We start from the raw sequence: 20,934 nt of genomic DNA on the forward strand, positions 1-20,934 counted from the left end.
AGGGGTAGTCTGAGGCTAGTCATAATCTGGGCAGAGTCGAGTCCGCAGAATGCTGGGTTGCCTGTGATGGGATAAAGGGGGCGGACAGATGGTGAGAGGTCCAATCCTTCCGATATCTTCTTCCAGGCGTTTAAGGTAGTAGCTATTTTGGGGTGACTTCATCCTCATTTGGTCGCTGGACTTCGGGGTTGCCACGGGTGCGTAAGCAGAGGTATCGTCAAGAAGCTAGCTTCTATATTGATCCAGAATTTGTCTGGGGGTGCTATTGCCCATTCAATAATGCGTTGTAGGTGGTAATTTGGTCAGGTCAGGGAGACCCAGGCCGCCCTGCAGTTTGGGCTTGGTCAGAATTTCGTATTTTATTCTAGATGCCTGGTTTTGCCATATGTAGGTCGTGAAAGCTCTGCGTATCTGCGCGAAAAAGGTCTGGGGGTCAGGAATCAGCCGTGTCTGTAGTAGATATAGGAAGCATGGTAGCACATTCATTTTAAAAACGCACACCTTTCCAAGCCAGGTGATATGCTGCATGGACCATTCTGCGAGGTTTACAAGCACCCAGTCCAGCAGAGGTGGAAAGTTGAGTCGGAATAGATGTGATACTTCTGCAGTTACCCAGACTCCTAGGTATTTTATCTCTTCACCAGTGGAACGGGAATTGTTTTTTAAGTGAGGTGATCAGTAGACGGTTGCACGCGATGGTGTAGAATTTCCGATTTTGTATAATTGATTTGGAGATTCGTTATAGTGCTGTTCCTTTTGAATTCACAAAACATTTTTACCTAAATGTATTTTCACATGAACTGACAGTGAGTTCATTACTCCCATATTAGAATATTTACCTCAGAATAAAATAATACCCAGTTCCACTACATTTTAAACTCAGAACAATACAAAAGCCTTGCCTCAAATCCTGAAGCAGCAATAGATTACTGACTGCAATGTTAACAAAGAAAGACTTTCTTCACAAGGATGTATTCATTTAAGCAGACTGACATGATAACATACTTTAGGGTCCTCAACAGGAGAGACAGAGCAGATGTGACAGATTTATGTGATGTGATGTGATTTAATGGGGTCGGGGGTACTGAAGCTAAGATGGGAAAGGAAAGGCTTTATGCACACAAAGGAAATAAGAACAAAATAAAAGGAATTATAGTATGCTCTGACACATGGTATACACCAGGTTCAAAGATGTTTGATGTGGAATGCAATAAAATTATTCTTGAGTCCAAGATAAAGATGTTAAGTCTAACAAGTATACAATACACGGCTGCAAAGCATACCAAATCACATTTAGCTTTCTAGTTTCAAAAGTTTCTAAAACAAGGATATCCAACATGTTGCTTTATCAAAAGCAGGGTAACCTTTAGAGATGCTACATTGTGCCTCGTTTTGATATAAACATTATAGGTATGAATACTGATGGGCTACACATGTCAAGTGCTCTCCTATTTTGCACAGAAATCTTCTCCACCTCCTCCCCCTCCAAAAGAAAAGGTGATTAATGTCTGTGAGCACATTCAGAAATGGGGAAAAAAAATTAATTTAAATTCCAGTCAGACCATCTTTTTGGCCAAGACACCTAACGATATATGTCCATAGGTTGAAAGCTTGTTTGAACAGGGCTTTTCTCTAATTGTAAGGTGCCCTGCCTCACTTGCTTTGATCGATGGATCAAAGTGGAATTGTAAAGCGCTACGGAATTTGTTGGCGCTATATAAATATAATAATAATAATTGTTTGGTATCAATATTGTAGTGTCCCCCAATGTTTCTCAATAGACACATGTCATCAGAAATTATGAATTCCCAGTAGGCAAATCAGAATGGAGGATAATTTCCTGGTAATGGAATAAAGAGGAGTATAATTGATTTTAACACATTTAGTACTGACATTCCAAGTGCACAGCACTTTAATAGAAACATAGAAACATAGAATGTGACAGCAGATAAGAACCATTCGGCCCATCTAGTCTGCCCAATTTTCTAAATACTTTCATTAGTCCCTGGCATTATCTTATAGTTAGGATAGCCTTATGCCTATCCCACGCATGCTTAAATTCCTTTACTGTGTTAACCCCTACCACTTCAGCTGGAAGGCTATTCCATGCATCCACTACCCTCTCGGTAAGGTAATACTTCCTGATATTATTTTTAAACCTTTGCCCCTCTAATTTAACCCCTTAAGGACACATGACATGTGTGACATGTCATGATTCGCTTTTATTCCAGAAGTTTGGTCCTTAAGGGGTTAAGACTATGTCCTCTTGTTGTGGTAGCTTTTCTTATTTTAAATATAGTCTCCTCCTTCACTGTGTTGATTCCCTTTATGTATTTAAATGTTTCTATCATAGCCCCCCTGTCTCGTCTTTCCTCCAAGCTATACCTGTTAAGTTCCTTTATCCTGCAATCCATGAACCAGTTTAGTAGCCCTTCTCTGAACTTTCTCTAAAGTTTCAATATCCTTCTGGAGATACGGTCCAGTACTGCGTACAATGCTACAAGTGAGGTGTCACCAGTGTTCTGTAGAATGGCAGGAGCACTTCCCTCTTTCTACTGCTAATACCTCTCCCTATACAACCAAGCATTCTGCTAGCATTTCCTGCTGCTCTATTACATTGTCTGCCTACCTTTAAGTCATCAGAAATAATCACCCCTAAATCCCTTTCCTCAGATGTTGAGGTTAGGACTCTATGAAATATTCTGTACTCTGCCCTTCGGTTTTTACGTCTAAGATGCGTTATCTTGCACTTATCCACCTTAAATGTCAGTTGCCACAACTCTGACCATTTTTCTTGTTTACCTAAATCATTTGCAATTTGGCTTATCCCTCCTGGAACATCAACCCTGTTACATATCTTAGTATCATCAGCAATGAGGTTATTAGATTTGTTATATTATTTTTAAATTTTATCCTTTGCAAAACAATAAATCAAAACCCTCCATTTTGAGATTTTGGTTCAGATATGACCCACATAACCTGCAGCAATATAAACAAGCATGCTTCCCTATACTTGCAACCTCACAGAAACGATTACTGTCCGGTATTTGCAAGGTGATATACAGGGTGGCCCGTAAGTCCCTACCCATCCAGCACACAGATACACTGGATACATACGATATATGGATGGGCAGGGACTTACGGTCCACCCTGTATAACACAAGAATGGGGTGCATGCAAGGATGAACTATATATAATAATATGTGATCTATCAAATAGGGGAGATTGTGTATAAGTTATGTTATTTCACAATTGTACTGAAGCGAAGACAAAAATAACTTTTACTATCTCTTAATTCCTAGATTTTCTTATAAGAGAAAGTAATTAGATACATTCATTTTGGGAAGTGAAGTGAATTGCTGGTTATGGTCAATGAAAAATGAGCTTTTAAACGTGATAATGGTTTTCCCAAATCCCTTTGAGGTTTCCGGCAGCTTCAGAAAATTCCGACTCTAAGTCTGGGTTTGAAAATGAAAATGTAACTGCTGACGCCTGGATTATGCCATCGTGAACTTTTATCTGTAAATACAGAGGGTGAATCAGGACTGACATAGTGGTCACGTAAGTAAGACGATGCCAACATACGCAGCCACAACAGGAAAATCAAATAGGTTTTACTCTTAGTGAACATGCATTGCGCTGGGAAAGATTGTTTGCTCGTCAGACTGACAGTCTGCCAGATCAACGGGGAGGGCTTCTGTCAGCCCTTCCATGGAAGACTAAGATAAGCTAAACCTCCTGGCTTTAGATTTATAGTCTATACAAGGCTTTGTAACTGGCTGGCAAAGCATCAAGGGAGTTGTAGTCTACAACAGCTGGGGATCTTTTTGCCACCCTGGATTTCTAACATAAACATCACAAGTGTCAGGCATTATTAACATCATTAAAACACACTAATTTAAACAGACTTTTTAACATTTTTGGAATTTCTGTTTCAAGATTCTAAAGCTAACATAAAACACATTTGGCATGTCCTGGATCCCATAAGCATTATTGCTGGCTGTTAACATTAGTGTTATTGGCTAAATATTTTATAATCACTATAGGGGAACACATCAATGCTGCCATAGTAATACAATCTGAATAGGAAGGACTTTGTGGCTTAATAAAGAAGAAGGGTTTTTCATTAAGTCATAAAATGATGGTAATCAGCCAGGAAATTTTAATATTTAAAAGACCACTCCAACTTAACTTATCTCAATGAAGTTGTTTTGGGTGCTGGAGTTCTTAGGTGCTATCTTACCGTAAGACAGAGGAAGGTAACCTTCAGCACTCCACATGTTGTGAACTACATCACCCATAATTCTTTTACAGCCATAATGCCATATGGTTCCTGCCTTAAGGTGTTAAACTGTTTTTGAACGGTTAGTCCCAGTGTGTCCATCCACATTATTGCTTCTTCTGCCTTCTCTGCTCAACCACTGTAGGAGAACAGGGTGCCTGTGCTAAATTGAAAGTGCCAGCTTATTCTCTCAACCTGTCACCATCACCCATGCTTCCTTTCCTGCTTTTGCCAAAAAAAAATAAAAAAAATAACATCTTAAGGTAAGCAGGGGTTCCCAACCCAGTCCTCAAGGACCCCCGAACTGTCCAGGATTTAGGGATTACCCTGCTGTGTCTAATATGTTTTTAGGGGGGGGAGGGAAGACAAACACTTTAGACACAACAGGGCAATCCCTAAATCCTGGACTGGTAGGGGTTCCTTGAGGACTGGGTTGAGAACCCCTGACTATAGTCATGTTGAGTATATTATGTCCCTGCAGGCATTTTCATGTAAACACTGCCTTTATAGAGAAAAGCAGTGCTTACATTGCTCCCTAGGGACAAATCCAAGAAGATGCTGATTGGCCAGGGTGGTGTTTGGCACTGCCTCCTTGGCTGAGATCATCAGAATTGCCAATCTAAGACAATCCAATGTTTTCTTATGGGAAAGCATTGGATTGGCTGAGATCATCAGTTTTGATGATTTCAGCCATGGAGGCAGATCTGGGGTGGAGCCAGTGGTGGCAGCCCCATGCAGTTCTGGAATAAAGGTACGTTTTCTCCTTTTTTAAGCGAAGCAAATGTGGGCTGGTGGGCTAACATGGTTCTTTAGCACTATTGGGTCAGGAATACACATTTGAATTCCTAAACATTTAGCGTTCCTTTAACTGAACTTTAAGATTGTTTTGAAAGTAGGAAGTAGTTTATTTAAGGCCACAATAGCTGAGCTGGAAATATAGCTGACTTGGAGAAGATTTGGGCCAAAAACTAGCTTTTTTTTTTTTTAGAGAGAATTTTCAGCAATTGACAGTTTAGTGAATAACCCCAAACAGGTGAATAATGTGACAGTGTTCTAATGTTTGTCTTATTTTAGCTGTTGTCCTTTAACACATATACTATCTACACATAACCATTGCCTTTGCTATATCAATAAAATTCTAATAATTATCTGTTTCGTGAGGTTTTACTGCCTCTTTAAGAGCTATGCAATGCTTAATTGCATGGGAGATATTATGGGGCTGCAAATGATTGCATACAGTCAACACCTGTGGTTAATTAGTGATATCATTATCCACATATTGTTTGCTGAGCTGCAAGGTTATCTTACAGAAAGATTTATTGATATGGACTGGGGAGACGAGACTAGCAACCTCAGCAAGAATGAATACTTGATTCAGAGAACGCAATCATCATAAACACAGAATTTCATGCAAATTGGTACATTTAGGGCACATTCTCTATTATATGTAACTTGACCTGTCTGCCCTTCCCAAGGATTACAGCAAGGAAACGTGTGTGTGTGTGTGTGTGTGTGTTTGTGTGTTTGTGTGTGTGTTATTTCAGTTTATATATATATATATATATATTCATATATATATATATACTCATCATATAACCCTAAAACAGTTAATACAAATTACAAATTTCTTCTGATAGAAATCATAAAACAAAATGCTGCTGCTGGTTTCAGACAAATATCAGCTACTAGCCTAACACAATGTGTATTATGCTCTATTTGTCAGGATGATTTTTCTCTTTGATAACTAGAAGCACATTATGGATATGAAGGCATCACCTATGCATGGTAATAATTTGTATTGAATTAAAATGCTCTCATTGGTTCAATCACCAATTGAGGTTTCTAAATCAAATAGGATACAGAAATAACTATGAATGAAATCAACGTGCTGGAACATGGCGGTAATGGGGGTGTATTAGCTCTTCGACACTAACAATATGTGTCATTTTCCTGTTCCCTCTCAGTATGTTCCACTGAGCTACAGCAGGGTATGATGTCATATCTTAGCACTAGCTGGGCATATCACACACCCATCTAAAAGGCAAGTAGAGAAGACAGGGAAAAATTGTGTAGATTAGAGCATAACTCCCACTTTCTCCACCTAGACCACTACACCAGTGAATGCAAGGAAGGGTTCAGAGTTCAACTTTGGAACTAAATACTTATGGCATGTCTTGTTATACCATATCATATTTACAAAACAACTTTCACCACTTGCCAAGCAGTATTATCAAGTACACAAATGGCATTTACATATGGGAGTGGGATGGAGTGGGTGGGATTTAGGGGCATTGCCAGTGGTGTAACCTGCTTTATTAGCAACAGCCATAATGGGCTGGCATGACTTGAAAGTGGTGGCAATTCCAACTGAAGAGGAGTGTCAGCCTGCACCAACTCTTGGCCTGCCCCACTAACACATGGCTATGCAGAAAGCACAGCTGAATACTTTCTGCATGACTCTAGGGCCTACCACACAGAACAAGTCCATCTAATGTTGCACTCATGTTGTGCTTACTGTGGAGAGTTCCCTAGTGTCCCCAGATGTTGGATTCCAAGAAATAAAATCAGGAAACCAGAACAGGACCTTGATAAAGGGGATGCCCTACTGAAATTGAGACCGTTGGGAGGCCTGACTTATGTCAATAAATGACAAATGGATATGCCAGTTTTATCCAAATTCACATAAACCAGGTGGACATCAACACGTTTAGTTATTTTCTAAAAAAAAATCTTAGAGTTTTGTATTAGTTTGATGATGACCTTTGATCAGTAATTATATCTAGCAAGGAATGTTTACCAAGAATACTGAACATCCCTTGGTGGAAAGACCAGAGTTTCAACCGCTGAAATCCCTGCAACCTCATTTATATTAGCATACCTCCCAGTGGCAGGCCTCATTTTTGGCCAAATCCCTCTGTTGCTCTTTTCTATTGTAATGTTTCTAATTTCTTGGAGCTCCTTATTGTTGGTGTGTCCGAGTGTACAAACAGGGCTGGCCTTAGGGGTGTGCGAGCTGGAGCAGGGGGCGCCATGCAGTCGACACAGCTCACACATGACGGGTGACAGGTGTGCAGGGGGAAGCTAGAGCAGGTACCCGGGTGGAGGATTTCATTATGAAAAAAAGTAGCAAGGCGGCGGGAGCGGAGCTACCAAGTGGCAGGGACTGAGCTTATCGGGAGGCAGAGCTACAATGGCAGCGGAGGCAGGGTTAATGCCTATGAAAAGCCCCTGGTAACTGCTGAACAGGAAGTGGGAAGCGGGAAGGAGTCCCTGCTTCCAAAAAAACTTGACTACAGGAGCTGTGCTGCCTCCACTACCCCTTCTGGCCTTAATGGAAAGAGGTAATTGTCTTTCTGCCTGTCTGTCTGCCTACCTGCCTGTTTGTCTGCGTGCCTGTCTGTCTGTGTGCTTGACTGTCTGCCTGTCTGCCTGCCTGCCTGCCTGTCTGTTTGCCTACCTGCCTGTCTGTGTGCCTACCTGCCTGTCTGTGTGCCTGACTGTCTGTGTATCTGTCTGCCTTCCTGACTGTCTGTCTGTCTGCCTGCCTGTCTGACTGCGTGACTGTTTGCCTGTGTGTGTTTGTGACTGTCTTCCTGTGTGTGTGTGTGTGTGACTGTCTGCCTGTGTTTGACTGTAACTGTGTGTGTAACTGTCTGCCTGTGTGTGACTGTCTGCATGTGTGTGACTGTAACTGTGTGTGACTGTAACTGTGTGTGTGTGTGTGACTGTCTGCCTATACCTGTGTGTGCCTGTTTGCCTGTTCCTGTGTGCGTGAGTGTCTGCCTGTTACTATGTGTGTGTGACTGTAACTGTGTGCCTGTAACTGAGCGTGTGTGACTGTGTGCCTGTAACTGAGTGTGTGTCTGTGCAACTGTCTGCCTGTAACTCTGTGTGTGTGACTGCATGTGTGTGTGACTGCCTGCCTGTAACTGAGCGTGTGTGACTGTCTGCCTGTCACTGCGTGTGTGTGACTGTGTGCCTGTAGGTGAGTGTGTGTCTGTGTAACTGTCTGTCTATAACTGTGTGTATGTGTGTGTGTCACTTTGTACCTGTAACTGTGTGTGTGTGATTGCGTGCCTGTAACTGAGTGTGTGTGACAGTGTGCCTGAAACTGAGTGTGTGTCAATGCCTGAGCTAACGAGACAGCTACTCATAGTCTGTACCCAGTGAAAGGGCAGACTAGATTCTCAGCACACTGGGACACCTACATTCCCCCCTCACTGCAAGGTAATAGGGAAGGGGGAATTAATATTTATTTTTAAATATACCTATACACATACGCACGTGCATGACTGGGTAGAATAGGGGGCGATGTGATGATTTTTCGCACAGGGTGCCTAATGGCCTAAGTCCGCCCCTGTGTAAAACAGAGTTCCATAGCAAAAAAACTCACAGTATTGTGTCTTTAAACTACAATACATGTGTTCAGAAATCAGTATGTGTAAATAAGATACATTGTTCTTGATATAATTTACATTTTACATAATTATTAGTAAGTCTCTTAAACTTTCTCATAACAGGTCCTCCCCAGGCCGCACACTCCCACTCACAACCCTAATAACAAAGTGTTCCTCTTTATCCATATGAAATGCAAATGTATTAGTGTTTGACGAGGTGTGATTATTAACACTCAAAATGATGGTTTATTTCATGCTATCATCGCAATCTGCTCTGAAGTTAGTAAGCATGAAATATCGTACTTATTTAGCTTTTGCAGTTCTAAACAGCCCTACAACCTTTAAATAAATGAGAAATTCCAATGGGATATAGGATCTTAAAAATGTTTTGTTTTGAAGGAATTATTCCACCGCTGGTCTTTCATGGGTTAATGACTGGATTTTGGAATCTATTATGTTTGATGAACTTAAGACAGTGTTTACCTTGGTTTCAGAAAGCAGACACGATAATATTATTTAACCCCTTTGCACATATACGACCCATGATTTAGTACAATATCCTGGAAAACAATTGTTACACTTTGCATAAGGGATTTTCTGTCTGGCATGTAAAGCAAAGATTTCCATGGAGCTTTTCAGAGTGTCTGAGGTCACTTTGGTTATACAATCACGCCAAGCGTTGCTTAGATTAAATTACAGTAAGAGTTCTTTAACATTTGCTAAAGCACATGTTCTTATTATTAGAGTGGGACGACATAATTCTAGATGTATTTAATAGATATGTTAAACCCTATAAAGCTTTTGTACAAGCTGTGAAAGTAGAATTTTATCTTAAGATACAGATAATGATAATAATCATATTTGATAACTAAGTAAATATGAATAGAAAGCCCTGTAAGGCATGGGGATATTTTCCTTCTCTTAGCAGCTTTATTTATATAGAATATAACGTATAGCCTGGACCTGTAGAACTAGGCTAATGCTCTAGACTCTCTGATGTTTATGCCGGTACTTCATACCTGTATATAGTTTAGCTTTAGCCGTGAGTCCTGGGGACTCGAGTAAACATTGAGTAAAGGTAATATGTTGTTCATCCGAATTACAGTAGTACAAGCCTAGCTCTCAGAAGATCGGAAGCAGGAAGAGGATGGAAAAAGGTAAAACAAGCCTATTTAGGAAGGAGTAGTGTATCTGGAAGGGAAGGGGGTCAGAGAGAACACATGGGAATCTTGCTGACTGGTTATTTGCTTTCTGCAGAAAAATGGGAATTCAACCTTAAATTAACACTCATACAAAATAAATTAAACTCGCTGCAAAACACTTTGTGATAAAACTGAGCCAGAATAGAGAAATTAAAAGCTTAGAGGGTGTGGGGGGTGTGAGATTTTTCCAACAAAATACTTTTCTCTGTTTACTTTTCCCCTGCAGTTAATAATATATTTAATATTTAATAGACCTGGAGATTGGGTTCTGTCCAAATTGAAATTAGGCAGAATTTTGATTGATTCTATGCCATTTTGAATCAAACTTCACATAAATTCAGGATCAAACTAATAATGGGACAGCGGTGCCATTTCAGTTGATTTGAAATTCATTTTATGGTTGCTACTGCTAGTTCACACTATCTTTGAATCACCAATTCACCGAAATTGATTTTTTTGTTAAAGGGATTCTTTCCCAAGCAATTTTTGGATCAAACAGAAATTTCTAGAATCTTACCAGAATTTTGAAACAAACAAAAATATTTCAACTAAAGTTCTTAACAACTAAAAAAAAAAATTAGAAAAAAACAAGCTATATCAATTCAGATTATCCAAAAATGTTCGTTGTGCACAAGTCTAATATTTAGAGTTATTTTAAAAAAATGTTTGAGGTGCTTAGAACTTAACTTGGGTAAGGCCAGTAGCTGTGACTTTATATTTTGGCTTCTCTTGAATTCTTTCGAGCAATTATGGTTATAAAATAGTTATATGCTCGTGTTTTCTTTCATACTTTTCTTTTAAATATATGTCATTGCAAGATGTAGACATGGTGCTAAATCAATTCAGCTATCTTCTTGTCAATTCCCTGAGATCTTTAATGGAGAATTTGGACTGTCTGTGCTTCTACTCTTAAAAAGTACTAAGCTGATCAATATACGTGGTAATAGCTGGATGATTTGAAACCTATATAACAAAGCTCATCATTTTACTGAATATTGGAGCTATCAAATATAAAGAGCAGCTTGAATTGGATGTTCTCCATATTTCAAGACTTAAGTGGCAATGACAAAAGAAAAAATTGATTTGTTTCCCAAGATCAGAGAATATCTCTCTGAATAGAGTCTGCTATTTAGTGCATTATGGTATGCCGGCGCAGTAAGATGAGAGGTGAGAAAATAATAAACATTTAAAATTTAGATGCACTGAAGAATTGATTTTATGTACTTTCTAAAATATATTACATTCAAGAAGAAGAACTATAGTACGCAATACATTTTCCTTCTAAGATAAGTGTACAAAGGCTTGAGATTACAAATTCTTCTATTTTAAAATTATTTTCCCCACAAAATGCTAAACTAATCATAAATTGTCAATCATTTCATGAAAACTGACTTTTTGTACAATTACAGTAAAAATTAATCAATTTACATAGATCACTTACTGTTTGTCTACATGAATTCCTCTTTGTTATCAACAGTGATTCAGCTCATAGGACTAATGTGAGTATTTTGCTTACAAACTCAGAAAAAAATTAAAGAAACACAAACAATAGTAACCTAATTTGCATTAAATGAACGGTGTGTTTTCAGAAAGCATTTGTGATATCAAGAGAAATTATCAGAGCAGGATTAACCAATATGTTACTGTAGGTCAGGCATAGGCAACCTTCACCACTCCAGATGTCTTGGACTACACCTCCCATGATGCTTTGTCAGCATTATGGATGTAGGAGCATTATGGGGGATGTAGTCCACAACATCTGGAGTGCCGAAGGTTGCCTATCCCTGCTGTAGGTGGCTGACAAGGACCCAAGAGTTAGATAGGGGCTCTGTAACCATGAAATTTCTCGTGTCCATTAACCATCCCTATGTTAAAAATGAAGGATGTGCCCCAAACCTGTTTGTTGCCTGCATGTGCTAAATTCAAACGTACTCTGATTGCAAATGTGATAATACCTTTTTAATCTGCATTATTTTTTCTCTTTTAATCGATTTAACCCCTTAAGGACACATGACATGTGTGACATGTCATGATTCCCTTTTATTCCAGAAGTTTGGTCCTTAAGGGGTTAAACGTAGACCTGTGCATTCAGTTTCAAACGAATGGTGATTTGTCAGAATTTTGGATGATTGTGTCGTCAAAATCTTTTACCTCTAAATTGCCTTGTGACTAAAACACAAAAACAAACTAAACAGACAATGAATGAGACATCCGTTTGATTTGTGATGTGAAGTTGCATTCTTGTCAATCAAAAAGAGATGATTGATGGGAAGAGATGATTGATGGCTAGGGGATAACCACTAAATGTTTTATTTTATGCACAGGTCAAGTGAGAGGTGACCAATAAATGGGTGAAAAAGGGAGGAGCAGTAAAATATATCTATAATTATATATCTAATAAAAACATACTATGTATATAGTACAAATTTAGATAAATTAGGCGCTCACTATATATTTTATGATGGTATGGCAGCAGTAACCAATACAAGGAACCCCAACCTTGTAATAAATAAGTACGAAAAAAGAAAAGGAAGGAAACCACGCCCTGAATATACAAAGATGTAATATATATATATATATATATATATATATATATATATATATATATATCTATATATATACGTACACAGAGGTGGTGTTTATGGTTTCTTTTACAATTGACCTCAAAGAAAAAAAAAACATAGAATAATAAAAGTGCAGTATGTCAAGTATAGTGGGTATGTGGATAAGTGCCAAGAATAATCCACACACACATTGCCCAGAGCTCACTCAAAGCTCAGCTGTTAACACGCGTGGACGGAAAAATCCCTGTCTAAGGATATGTAGGTATCTTGACAGTCTTGAGTAGGCGATATGCGGAAAGATAAAAAGATCCAGATGGTGCAGTATGTACTGATAAAATATATAAATAAATAATAAAATATCGTACTCACATTTGCTAGAGCAGAACTTGCTCTAGTCTCAATGGCATAGGTGGTATAGTCCCCACCAAGGAGCAAGATGGTAACCAGGAAAGGAAAATAATAAAATCCAAGTATAGTAAAAAGGATGAGGATCATTTATTACAAATATAATAAAAGAATATAAAAATATATGTATAAAGTCTATAAAGTCTATAAGAATCCACTTGACGCGTTTCACCTGTAAAAGGCTTCCTCAGAAGTATATATAAAAATATATGTATAAAGTCTATAAAGTCTATAAGAATCCACTTGACGCGTTTCACCTGTAAAAGGCTTCCTCAGAAGTATGGCCCATACTTCTGAGGAAGCCTTTTACAGGTGAAACGCGTCAAGTGGATTCTTATAGACTTTATAGACTTTATACATATATTTTTATATTCTTTTATTATATATGTAATAAATTATCCTCATCCTTTTTACTATACTTGGATTTTATTATTTTCCTTTACTGGTTACCATCTTGCTCCTTGGTGGGGACTATACCACCTATGCCATTGAGACTAGAGCAAGTTCTGCTCTAGCAAATGTGAGTACGATATTTTATTATTTATTTATATATTTTATCAGTACATACTGCACCATCTGAATCTTTTTATCTTTCCGCATATCGCCTACTCAAGACTGTCAAGATACCTACATATACTTAGACGGGGATTGTTCCGTCCACGCGTGTTAACAGCTGAGCTCTGAGTTAGCTCTGGGAAATATGAGTGTGGATTATTCTTGGCACTTATCCACATACCCACTATACTTGACATACTGCACTATTATTATTCTATGTTTTGTTTTCTTTGAGGTCAATTTGAAAAGAAACCATAAACACTACCTCTGTGTATGTATATATATATTTTACATCTTTGTATATTCAGGGCACGGTTTCCTTCCTTTTCTTTTTTCATACTATATATATAGATAGATATATAAATATCTATCTATATATATAAATATATAAAAGTAAATATTGTGCATTCACTAATTGGCTAATTTTTTTCCCCAATTTTGGCTTGTCCAAATCTTTTTTCCTGAACCGTTTGCATATCATTCGTATGGTTCAAAATGCCCTATGAAGGAATTTTGGACCAGCTGAACTAAATTTTATATTTTTGGAGGAACCATTTCACTGCATTTCACAATGCGCAAGTCTATAAAAAATAGAGTTTTGCAAGAGGAGTACACATTAAATGCAGCCTGTGGGGCTGATCCAACATCATTTTCAACAGTGAATTCAAAGAAACTAAACATATTCATTATTAAATAATTCATATCTTACCATTTGAAAACTAGTTGTCTAGAATATTTTCCCATTTAAAGAAACAAATACAGATTAAAGTGTTCTTTTAAAGATACAGATTTAAAGTCTAGCTTAGTCTTGAATAAGTCCCAGTTAAAATTCCTCAATTTATTGGATAGAACACTAATTAATGATCATTGTCAGCTAACTATGCCATCTAAAGATAACATTCGGTATTCACATAGCTAGTCAAAGCTTAATGAAGGCCATTTTTTTGTCCTTAATGAGTTAACGATCAATCATTTGTTCTTGACATTTTCTTGCAAGTTCTCATATAAAAACGTACAGCAGGTCTGAAGAAATATCAAGATCAATATATTTTTCAATGTAATCACCAGTGATATTGAAATGAACATTTTAAGAGATCTTCAAGAATTGGTTTTATTTTTCCAGTTCCTCTCACTTTAAATTATCTTCAAACAACAACTGCCTCACAACTGGTCTGTTCATATTCCATATACGCTCCTTCCTAAATACTTACGCTATTGACCAGTACTGGTCCGATGCCTGTTTTAAGATCCAGGTTCCCACATGGGCTCCCACGGACACCTCACACATGACACTGCTGGTGAGTACCTGTGATAGTCCATTCATAAATTTTTTGGTCCCAAATGATTCAAACATTTTTTTTTGTGTGATTATAATTTTTTCACTTTTTCTATTTTTACTTTGATTATTTAAATCTCATTTTTCACACATTTATTTTTCACACAGGTATGTGTTTTTTATTTTTTATCTTTTTTTATATTTTGTTATTTTTTATTATTTACTTTTTTATTTATTATTTTTTGCATTTTTTCAGTAATTTTTATTTATGTCTTTCTTTATTATTTTTAATGTTTAATATTTAGAAATTTATATTGCTTTATTTCATTTATCTTTTTCCTTTTTCTATTTATTTTTTTCCCTTAATATTTTTCATTTTCTAATTTACTTTTGATGTTTTTCTATTTTTTCAACTTTACAGGGGTTATTGGAGTGACTTCCCTATCCTCTTTTGATTATATTTATATTCTTTAGTTTGCCTTGAATAGGAACAACAACTGATTCGGTTAGAGTAATGTAGGATGATACCTATCTTTGAGGCACATGTTTTGTACATTTTGTGTGTGTGAATAAAGTTTATTTTATTTCCGCATGGCGTCATCGCGTGGGATGTGGCGAAGCTTAATGAAGACCATTTTTTTGTCCTTAATGAGTTAACGATCAATCAGTTGTTCTTGACATATTTTGATGCAAGTTCTCATATAAAAACTTACAGCAGGTCTGAAGAAATATCAAGATCAATATCTTTGCAATGTAATTATCAGTGAAATTGAAATATACACCAAACGTGTGGCGTCAAGTGTTGAGATGCTTCTTAGTGATGGCCATTTTAACCCCTTAAGGACACATGACATGTGTGACATGTCATGATTCCCTTTTATTCCAGAAGTTTGGTCCTTAAGGGGTTAAAAGACCTTCAAGAGTTGTTTTTTTCCAGTTCCTCTCACTTACTTCAAACATTCTTTAGTCAAATAAGAATTTTAAAAAGAATTGAGCATAATATAAATAAGTATATATATATATATGTATATGTAAGGCTACGTAAGGCTTATCAATGTATTATTGGTACCGAAATTACTCATAATGTTTGTAACTACATCAACAGAGCAGTAAACATAAATGTCCGATGAGATTTACATGCATCACACTATTTATATTGTACTTCTAATGAGCATTTCACAGTAGCCTTTACTTTCTACTTGACAGAAATAAAAGAACATTTTTGTTGCAATAAAACTTTCCAGAATGTTATTTCAAGTGTTACTGCTTAACACATCAGTCTTTGTTTCAGGGTGAAATGCTAGTAAATAACATAAATCTTTAAAACAGGCCAAAATGTTATTTACACAAAATAACTACAGAAGAGGAAAATTGAATCTAGACAGAAGTATGTTGATCCATTCTTGTTTGTTTATCGTAAAAGGTATTTGGCCTCAGGAAATATCTATGTTCAAGGGTGTCATGACAACGGAGGTGAATTGAGTCAAGTAACAGTCTATTTTATTGAATCCCCATAACTGTGTACATTATGTAAGTTAGCCCCCACACCCTGGGAGCGATTACATTTATTGGGAGTCTCCTTTAGCTAATGTCAACATAACCTTGTCCAGAAGAATCAACTATGGTTTTTAATCTAGAATTTCTACATTTGGCTGGAACCCAAAAATACAATACTCCGAGCCAGGTGAATGGAAACCATGGCGGCAATTCTATTACAAAATGTTTAACAAGTCCTAGATTTTTGGATCAAAGTCTGTTGAACACAGAAATCTCTCAAAATCAGATAAATAAATGATCAGAAAAAACGTAATTAAAATATTTGTGAATAATATATATTTTTTCATTTTCAGTACCTTTTCCAGTAATTAAAACAAATGTTAAATCACTATAAGTCCCATTTGACAGAATAATTATTTTGTGGTAGTTTAACACATGAATCAAAACAAGACACAGGGAAATATGAGAATAATGTGTTCTACTTCAGCTAGCTTCCAGAAAAGGAAGATCAATGTTTAAGTGCATATTTGTTATATTTACATTGAGTTCCAGTGCTCTTGTCTCACATGAGACACTTTTTTTCCCTTGAGAATTTAATGCATTACAATAATGTGCAAATTTACCTTGATGGTGGTCTACAGCATTGCTAGGTTCCCATTCCTCAATACACATTCTATAGTACTGCTTTTGCTCATATTTCAAGTTGTATTCCTAAAGAATAAGTCCTACATACCCTGGTTGACTATACACATTTGCTAGGTTGCAGGAGGAGACTGGTCAATAGGGGCAGGCGAGGCAGTGTGTTGTTGGGAAAACAAAACACATTGCCTCACCTGCCTCTATTGATAAATGTATGTTTAGAGAAAATGTTGTGTTGGCTAGAATTATTTCTGCAGTTTCTGCTATCACTCCCTTTAGTGATAATGTTGGAACACCACAACACAAAACATAAATCACCTATTGTCTAAGTGGAGACCTTTCAGACATGCCTAGTTTGCTCTAACAAGATTTCTGCTATTGGCTTTTCATTGGAGGTCAACTTTTGGATAAGTAAAAGACAGACCTGTGTATTTTCAAGTTACATGGGGCTGTCCTTGTGCAACAGCACAGGAGTGAAGTTAGTGGTTGTTGTTTCTAAAGGTCCATGGTTTTGAAAAGGGTATTATACCTCATTGGGTCAGGGGCTGAGTACATGGGGTTAAATGGGCAATGCCAAAAATGTCAGAGAGGAGGGGGGACATCATCCTTCCTTCTTTAAACTGTGCCAGTTACTGCTGGTTACATCCAGAGTCTCCAGGTTTGACAACTATCTGCTAGGGCCTGGTTGAAATCATTTTTCTCCTAATTGAGGAAAGCCATTTGTTGCTCTCCATACCTACTCCCTGTCCATTTGGATCCCCAACATGTGAAGTCACAATTCTTTTAATATGGTATTTTTCCCTGTTGAACCTCTAGTTATTTGTAATTCAATGATGAAATCTTATATTAAATGTGCTTACAAAACATAACTTACCTCATTTGCTTGGGGGATGGTAAGCTTTGGCAATTTGTTCTTAATAACTGGTGTGTTAACTTTTCCCTCAAGCACTGCTCCAAGTGGCTGGTTGTTATATCCATCTTCCATTTCTGTTGGTGGCTTCAGTTCAGGTGAGTCGTTTGATATTTGGTCCTGACCATCCATTGGCCTCACATAAGCAGTAGGTTTTTGTTGTATTGTGCTAATTTTACTGTGAATTCCAGGAGGAAAGTTTTGAGAAGAAATTCCATTGTTTGCCAATAACAATGAAGTTGATGGGAGGGGAGAAACTGAGTCATGTACAGGAAATTCTAATTCAATGGGTGACTTTGAATGTGTATTGTCCTTGTAAATCTGTTCTCCACTTAATAATTTGGAATGGTTATGTCTTCTTGTGTGTGTTGATGATGTAGCAGGCACTGGTTCATCTACAATGCCTAGTTTATGTTGGTCATTTTGGCAGTTGTAAAGGTCTTCGAACCTAATTTGTGATGGATCATGTGACAAATTGTGTTTTGATCTGGCTGATTGAGTACTGGGTTGGTTAGGTTGTGTACAGCTGGAAGTATGACTTCCATGTGGCCAGTCCATTCTTGATTTTCTTGTGCTGCTCTCATGTCCATGCATTAAAGAGGATGTTGATGCTATTGTAGAAGGTGGTGGCATTGTGGACGTTGAATGAGTATTATTTTGATGGCACTGGGCAACTCTATTTCTTTGCTCTGGAAAGAAATTTTGGTCATTTTTCTCTACAGGAGTCTGAGGAACTGTATTCTTTGGAATACCAACAAGATGACTCTGGTTGGAGTGGTTTGTTAGTAAGTCTTTCATTTCATCATAGTTTCCCAATGTGTTCTGAACTCGATTTGCAAGCGCATCGCCTCTGTTTGTCTGCAAAATGGAATAAAATAAAACATTATAAAGGAAAAAGTATGTAATTAAGGTGTGGACATGCCTCAAGTCAACATGTTAGAACTAGTGAAGAAAGAAGATAAGGTAAGAATTGGACAGAGCAAGTCTAATAACCCAACTACCAAGATCTGGAGACTAGTCCGTGGTGATTTTTAACCAACCAACATAAAGAGAAAATAAATAAAAAATAAAACATTAATTATCACAAATGAAGATAACTAAGTAGCATGTAAGATATTATTTTAAATCAGCTAAATTCGCCTAAAATTTACAGTTAGCTTGTTACTGCTACACTATGTCAAGTTTAGTGGCTGGCTCCAGGAGCATATATTTTGACACATCATTCAGTTATGTCTCAGACAAACCCCTCTTGTGCACACTGTCCTGCATGGTTTCAGTATTCCGAAATAAATTCACATGGTGGAGTTGGATATTGCTTTATTTAGCTCTTTCTGACTCCTTTCAGTTCAAGAAAATCAACTCCCAAATTTTGTGGTTTAACGATGTACATCGTCTATGTTAATCAGTTATAAAGGAATGCAAGGTTCATACTAATTTACTCTATTACTTCATGGCTAGTCACCTTTTTTTTTTTTTTTTTTTTTTACCAATTTCTTGTTTATTCAAATATGAATTAAATAAGTAGATAAAATACATAATGTATCACTAAAGATAACACACTTTAAATTATTTGTTATACAATAATGTTTAATCTTGTAATTAAAATACAAAGTAAAAATAAGCAAACACTAAAACAACATATGCAAAATAAAATATACTTCTAAAGTCAAAACATGCTGATTTATGTCTGCTGTGCCAAAAAACTTAAAATTATGGGTTTCTGTACAAGTGAAACTTATTTTGATTTTCTATTTGCCACATGAAACACTAGTTTACCATTTAAATTTAGGGTTTTTTAACTTGTTGACTAGAAGGGTACAATCAGGCTATTACAATTAATATTTATTTTTTTTAAATGTAATATTTTAAATGTTCATTGCACAAGCTTTAAACTAAAGAGATTCTCACATTTTAACTAATAAACAGCAATCTAAAAAAATCAAGACAAAACAAAACATATTTTTTTTCTTTTGGGTTATGTTTTTAAATTCATACATTGAATTTAGAATGATTTTTTATTTAATATCATTATATGATCTGTGAGGATTATTGAAAAACATAAAAACAGACATATTTGCAGTTTACAGTCCCAATAACAAAAATCAGAATCACTTTACTCACTAACCGTCCTCAGTCTGTCATTTTTAGTGTCAGAAATTATATTTAGCTAAGCCAAGAATGAATGCTTTGTTTATAAGCTGTCTCCTTCATCAGAGTTGCACAATGTACCATTTGGGCAACAGCCAAACTTAGGCTTTTACTTTCCAACCTCCGTGCTGAAAACAAGGAGATTCTATTGTGCTAAGGGCATAGCAAGCAAAATTCTAATGCACGCTTTAAACATTCGCATATTTGTTCTGCTCTCTCACACACAGTTTAACTCATTATCACAAAGCAAAATAAGCAACCGTGAGTAAAGCGGCTGAATTATTCTTTACAAATAATGGTTTAGATTTCCAATATCTTGTCGCAGTTATTTAACAGACTTAGTTACCAGATATCTGTGCATGCTAGTTTCGTTTTTATTGTTTTCAAACATGACCTCCTGGCCGAGTTGCATTTACAGTAGGTTTTCTTTCGATTTTACCTATATCAATAGGAGAGCCAATTCTTTTTTCGGTTCTACAGTACAAAAGGAAGCCTGACTCATTAAGCCTAGTCACTGTCACATGGCCACATAACCTTTGCAATAGAATGGCTATAAGTAACATAATGCGGTATATTTTGTAACTTTTGTCATATTGTACACATACTGCAAATGAGCTATCGTGAGCATTTCGGAAAAACTTTGAGCATTTCATTTGGATGACTATTATGGAAGTGTTCAAAGCAACCCTACTGAACTGCCAAAAAATGCCAATAAACCACTGGATTAAATTTTCTAGATTGTGAAGTATGAACCTGGGGGGAATTTATAACAGTATTCTGCTTTAAAAAATGGTCCATTATTTTTTGCCTAGGTGAGGTGTTTTTAAATTAAACTATTACATTCTGGGAGACTTATTATTGCTGTTTCATGAATAAGCGAGCTCACTGGATTTTGTATGTTGTATGAATTGGCCCCAGCAGCACCCTATAATGTATGCATGTTCAGGTGAGTGCAGCCCTCTTGGTTTCATTTATATATTTGGGAGTCCAGGCCAACTCCCTGGTTTTGCACCCCTCCCTGTCACAGGTGCTTCATTCCAGGACCCTATTTAGCTTTGC

General features: G+C 36.9%; 1 protein-coding gene across 1 annotated transcript in view; it reads right to left on the reverse strand.

The window, feature by feature from the left end:
- Positions 1–20,934, reverse strand: part of AFF2 (ALF transcription elongation factor 2) — a 468,515-nt gene that overhangs the window by 291,670 nt on the left and 155,911 nt on the right. The window contains exon 3 of the mRNA XM_063431978.1: positions 17,692–18,585. Coding sequence (XP_063288048.1) covers positions 17,692–18,585 — 894 coding nt within the window. The remainder of the gene's footprint in view (positions 1–17,691; positions 18,586–20,934) is intronic.

The sequence above is a fragment of the Pelobates fuscus genome, chromosome 9 (genome assembly GCF_036172605.1).
Source record: "Pelobates fuscus isolate aPelFus1 chromosome 9, aPelFus1.pri, whole genome shotgun sequence".
Classification (NCBI taxonomy): domain Eukaryota; kingdom Metazoa; phylum Chordata; class Amphibia; order Anura; family Pelobatidae; genus Pelobates; species Pelobates fuscus.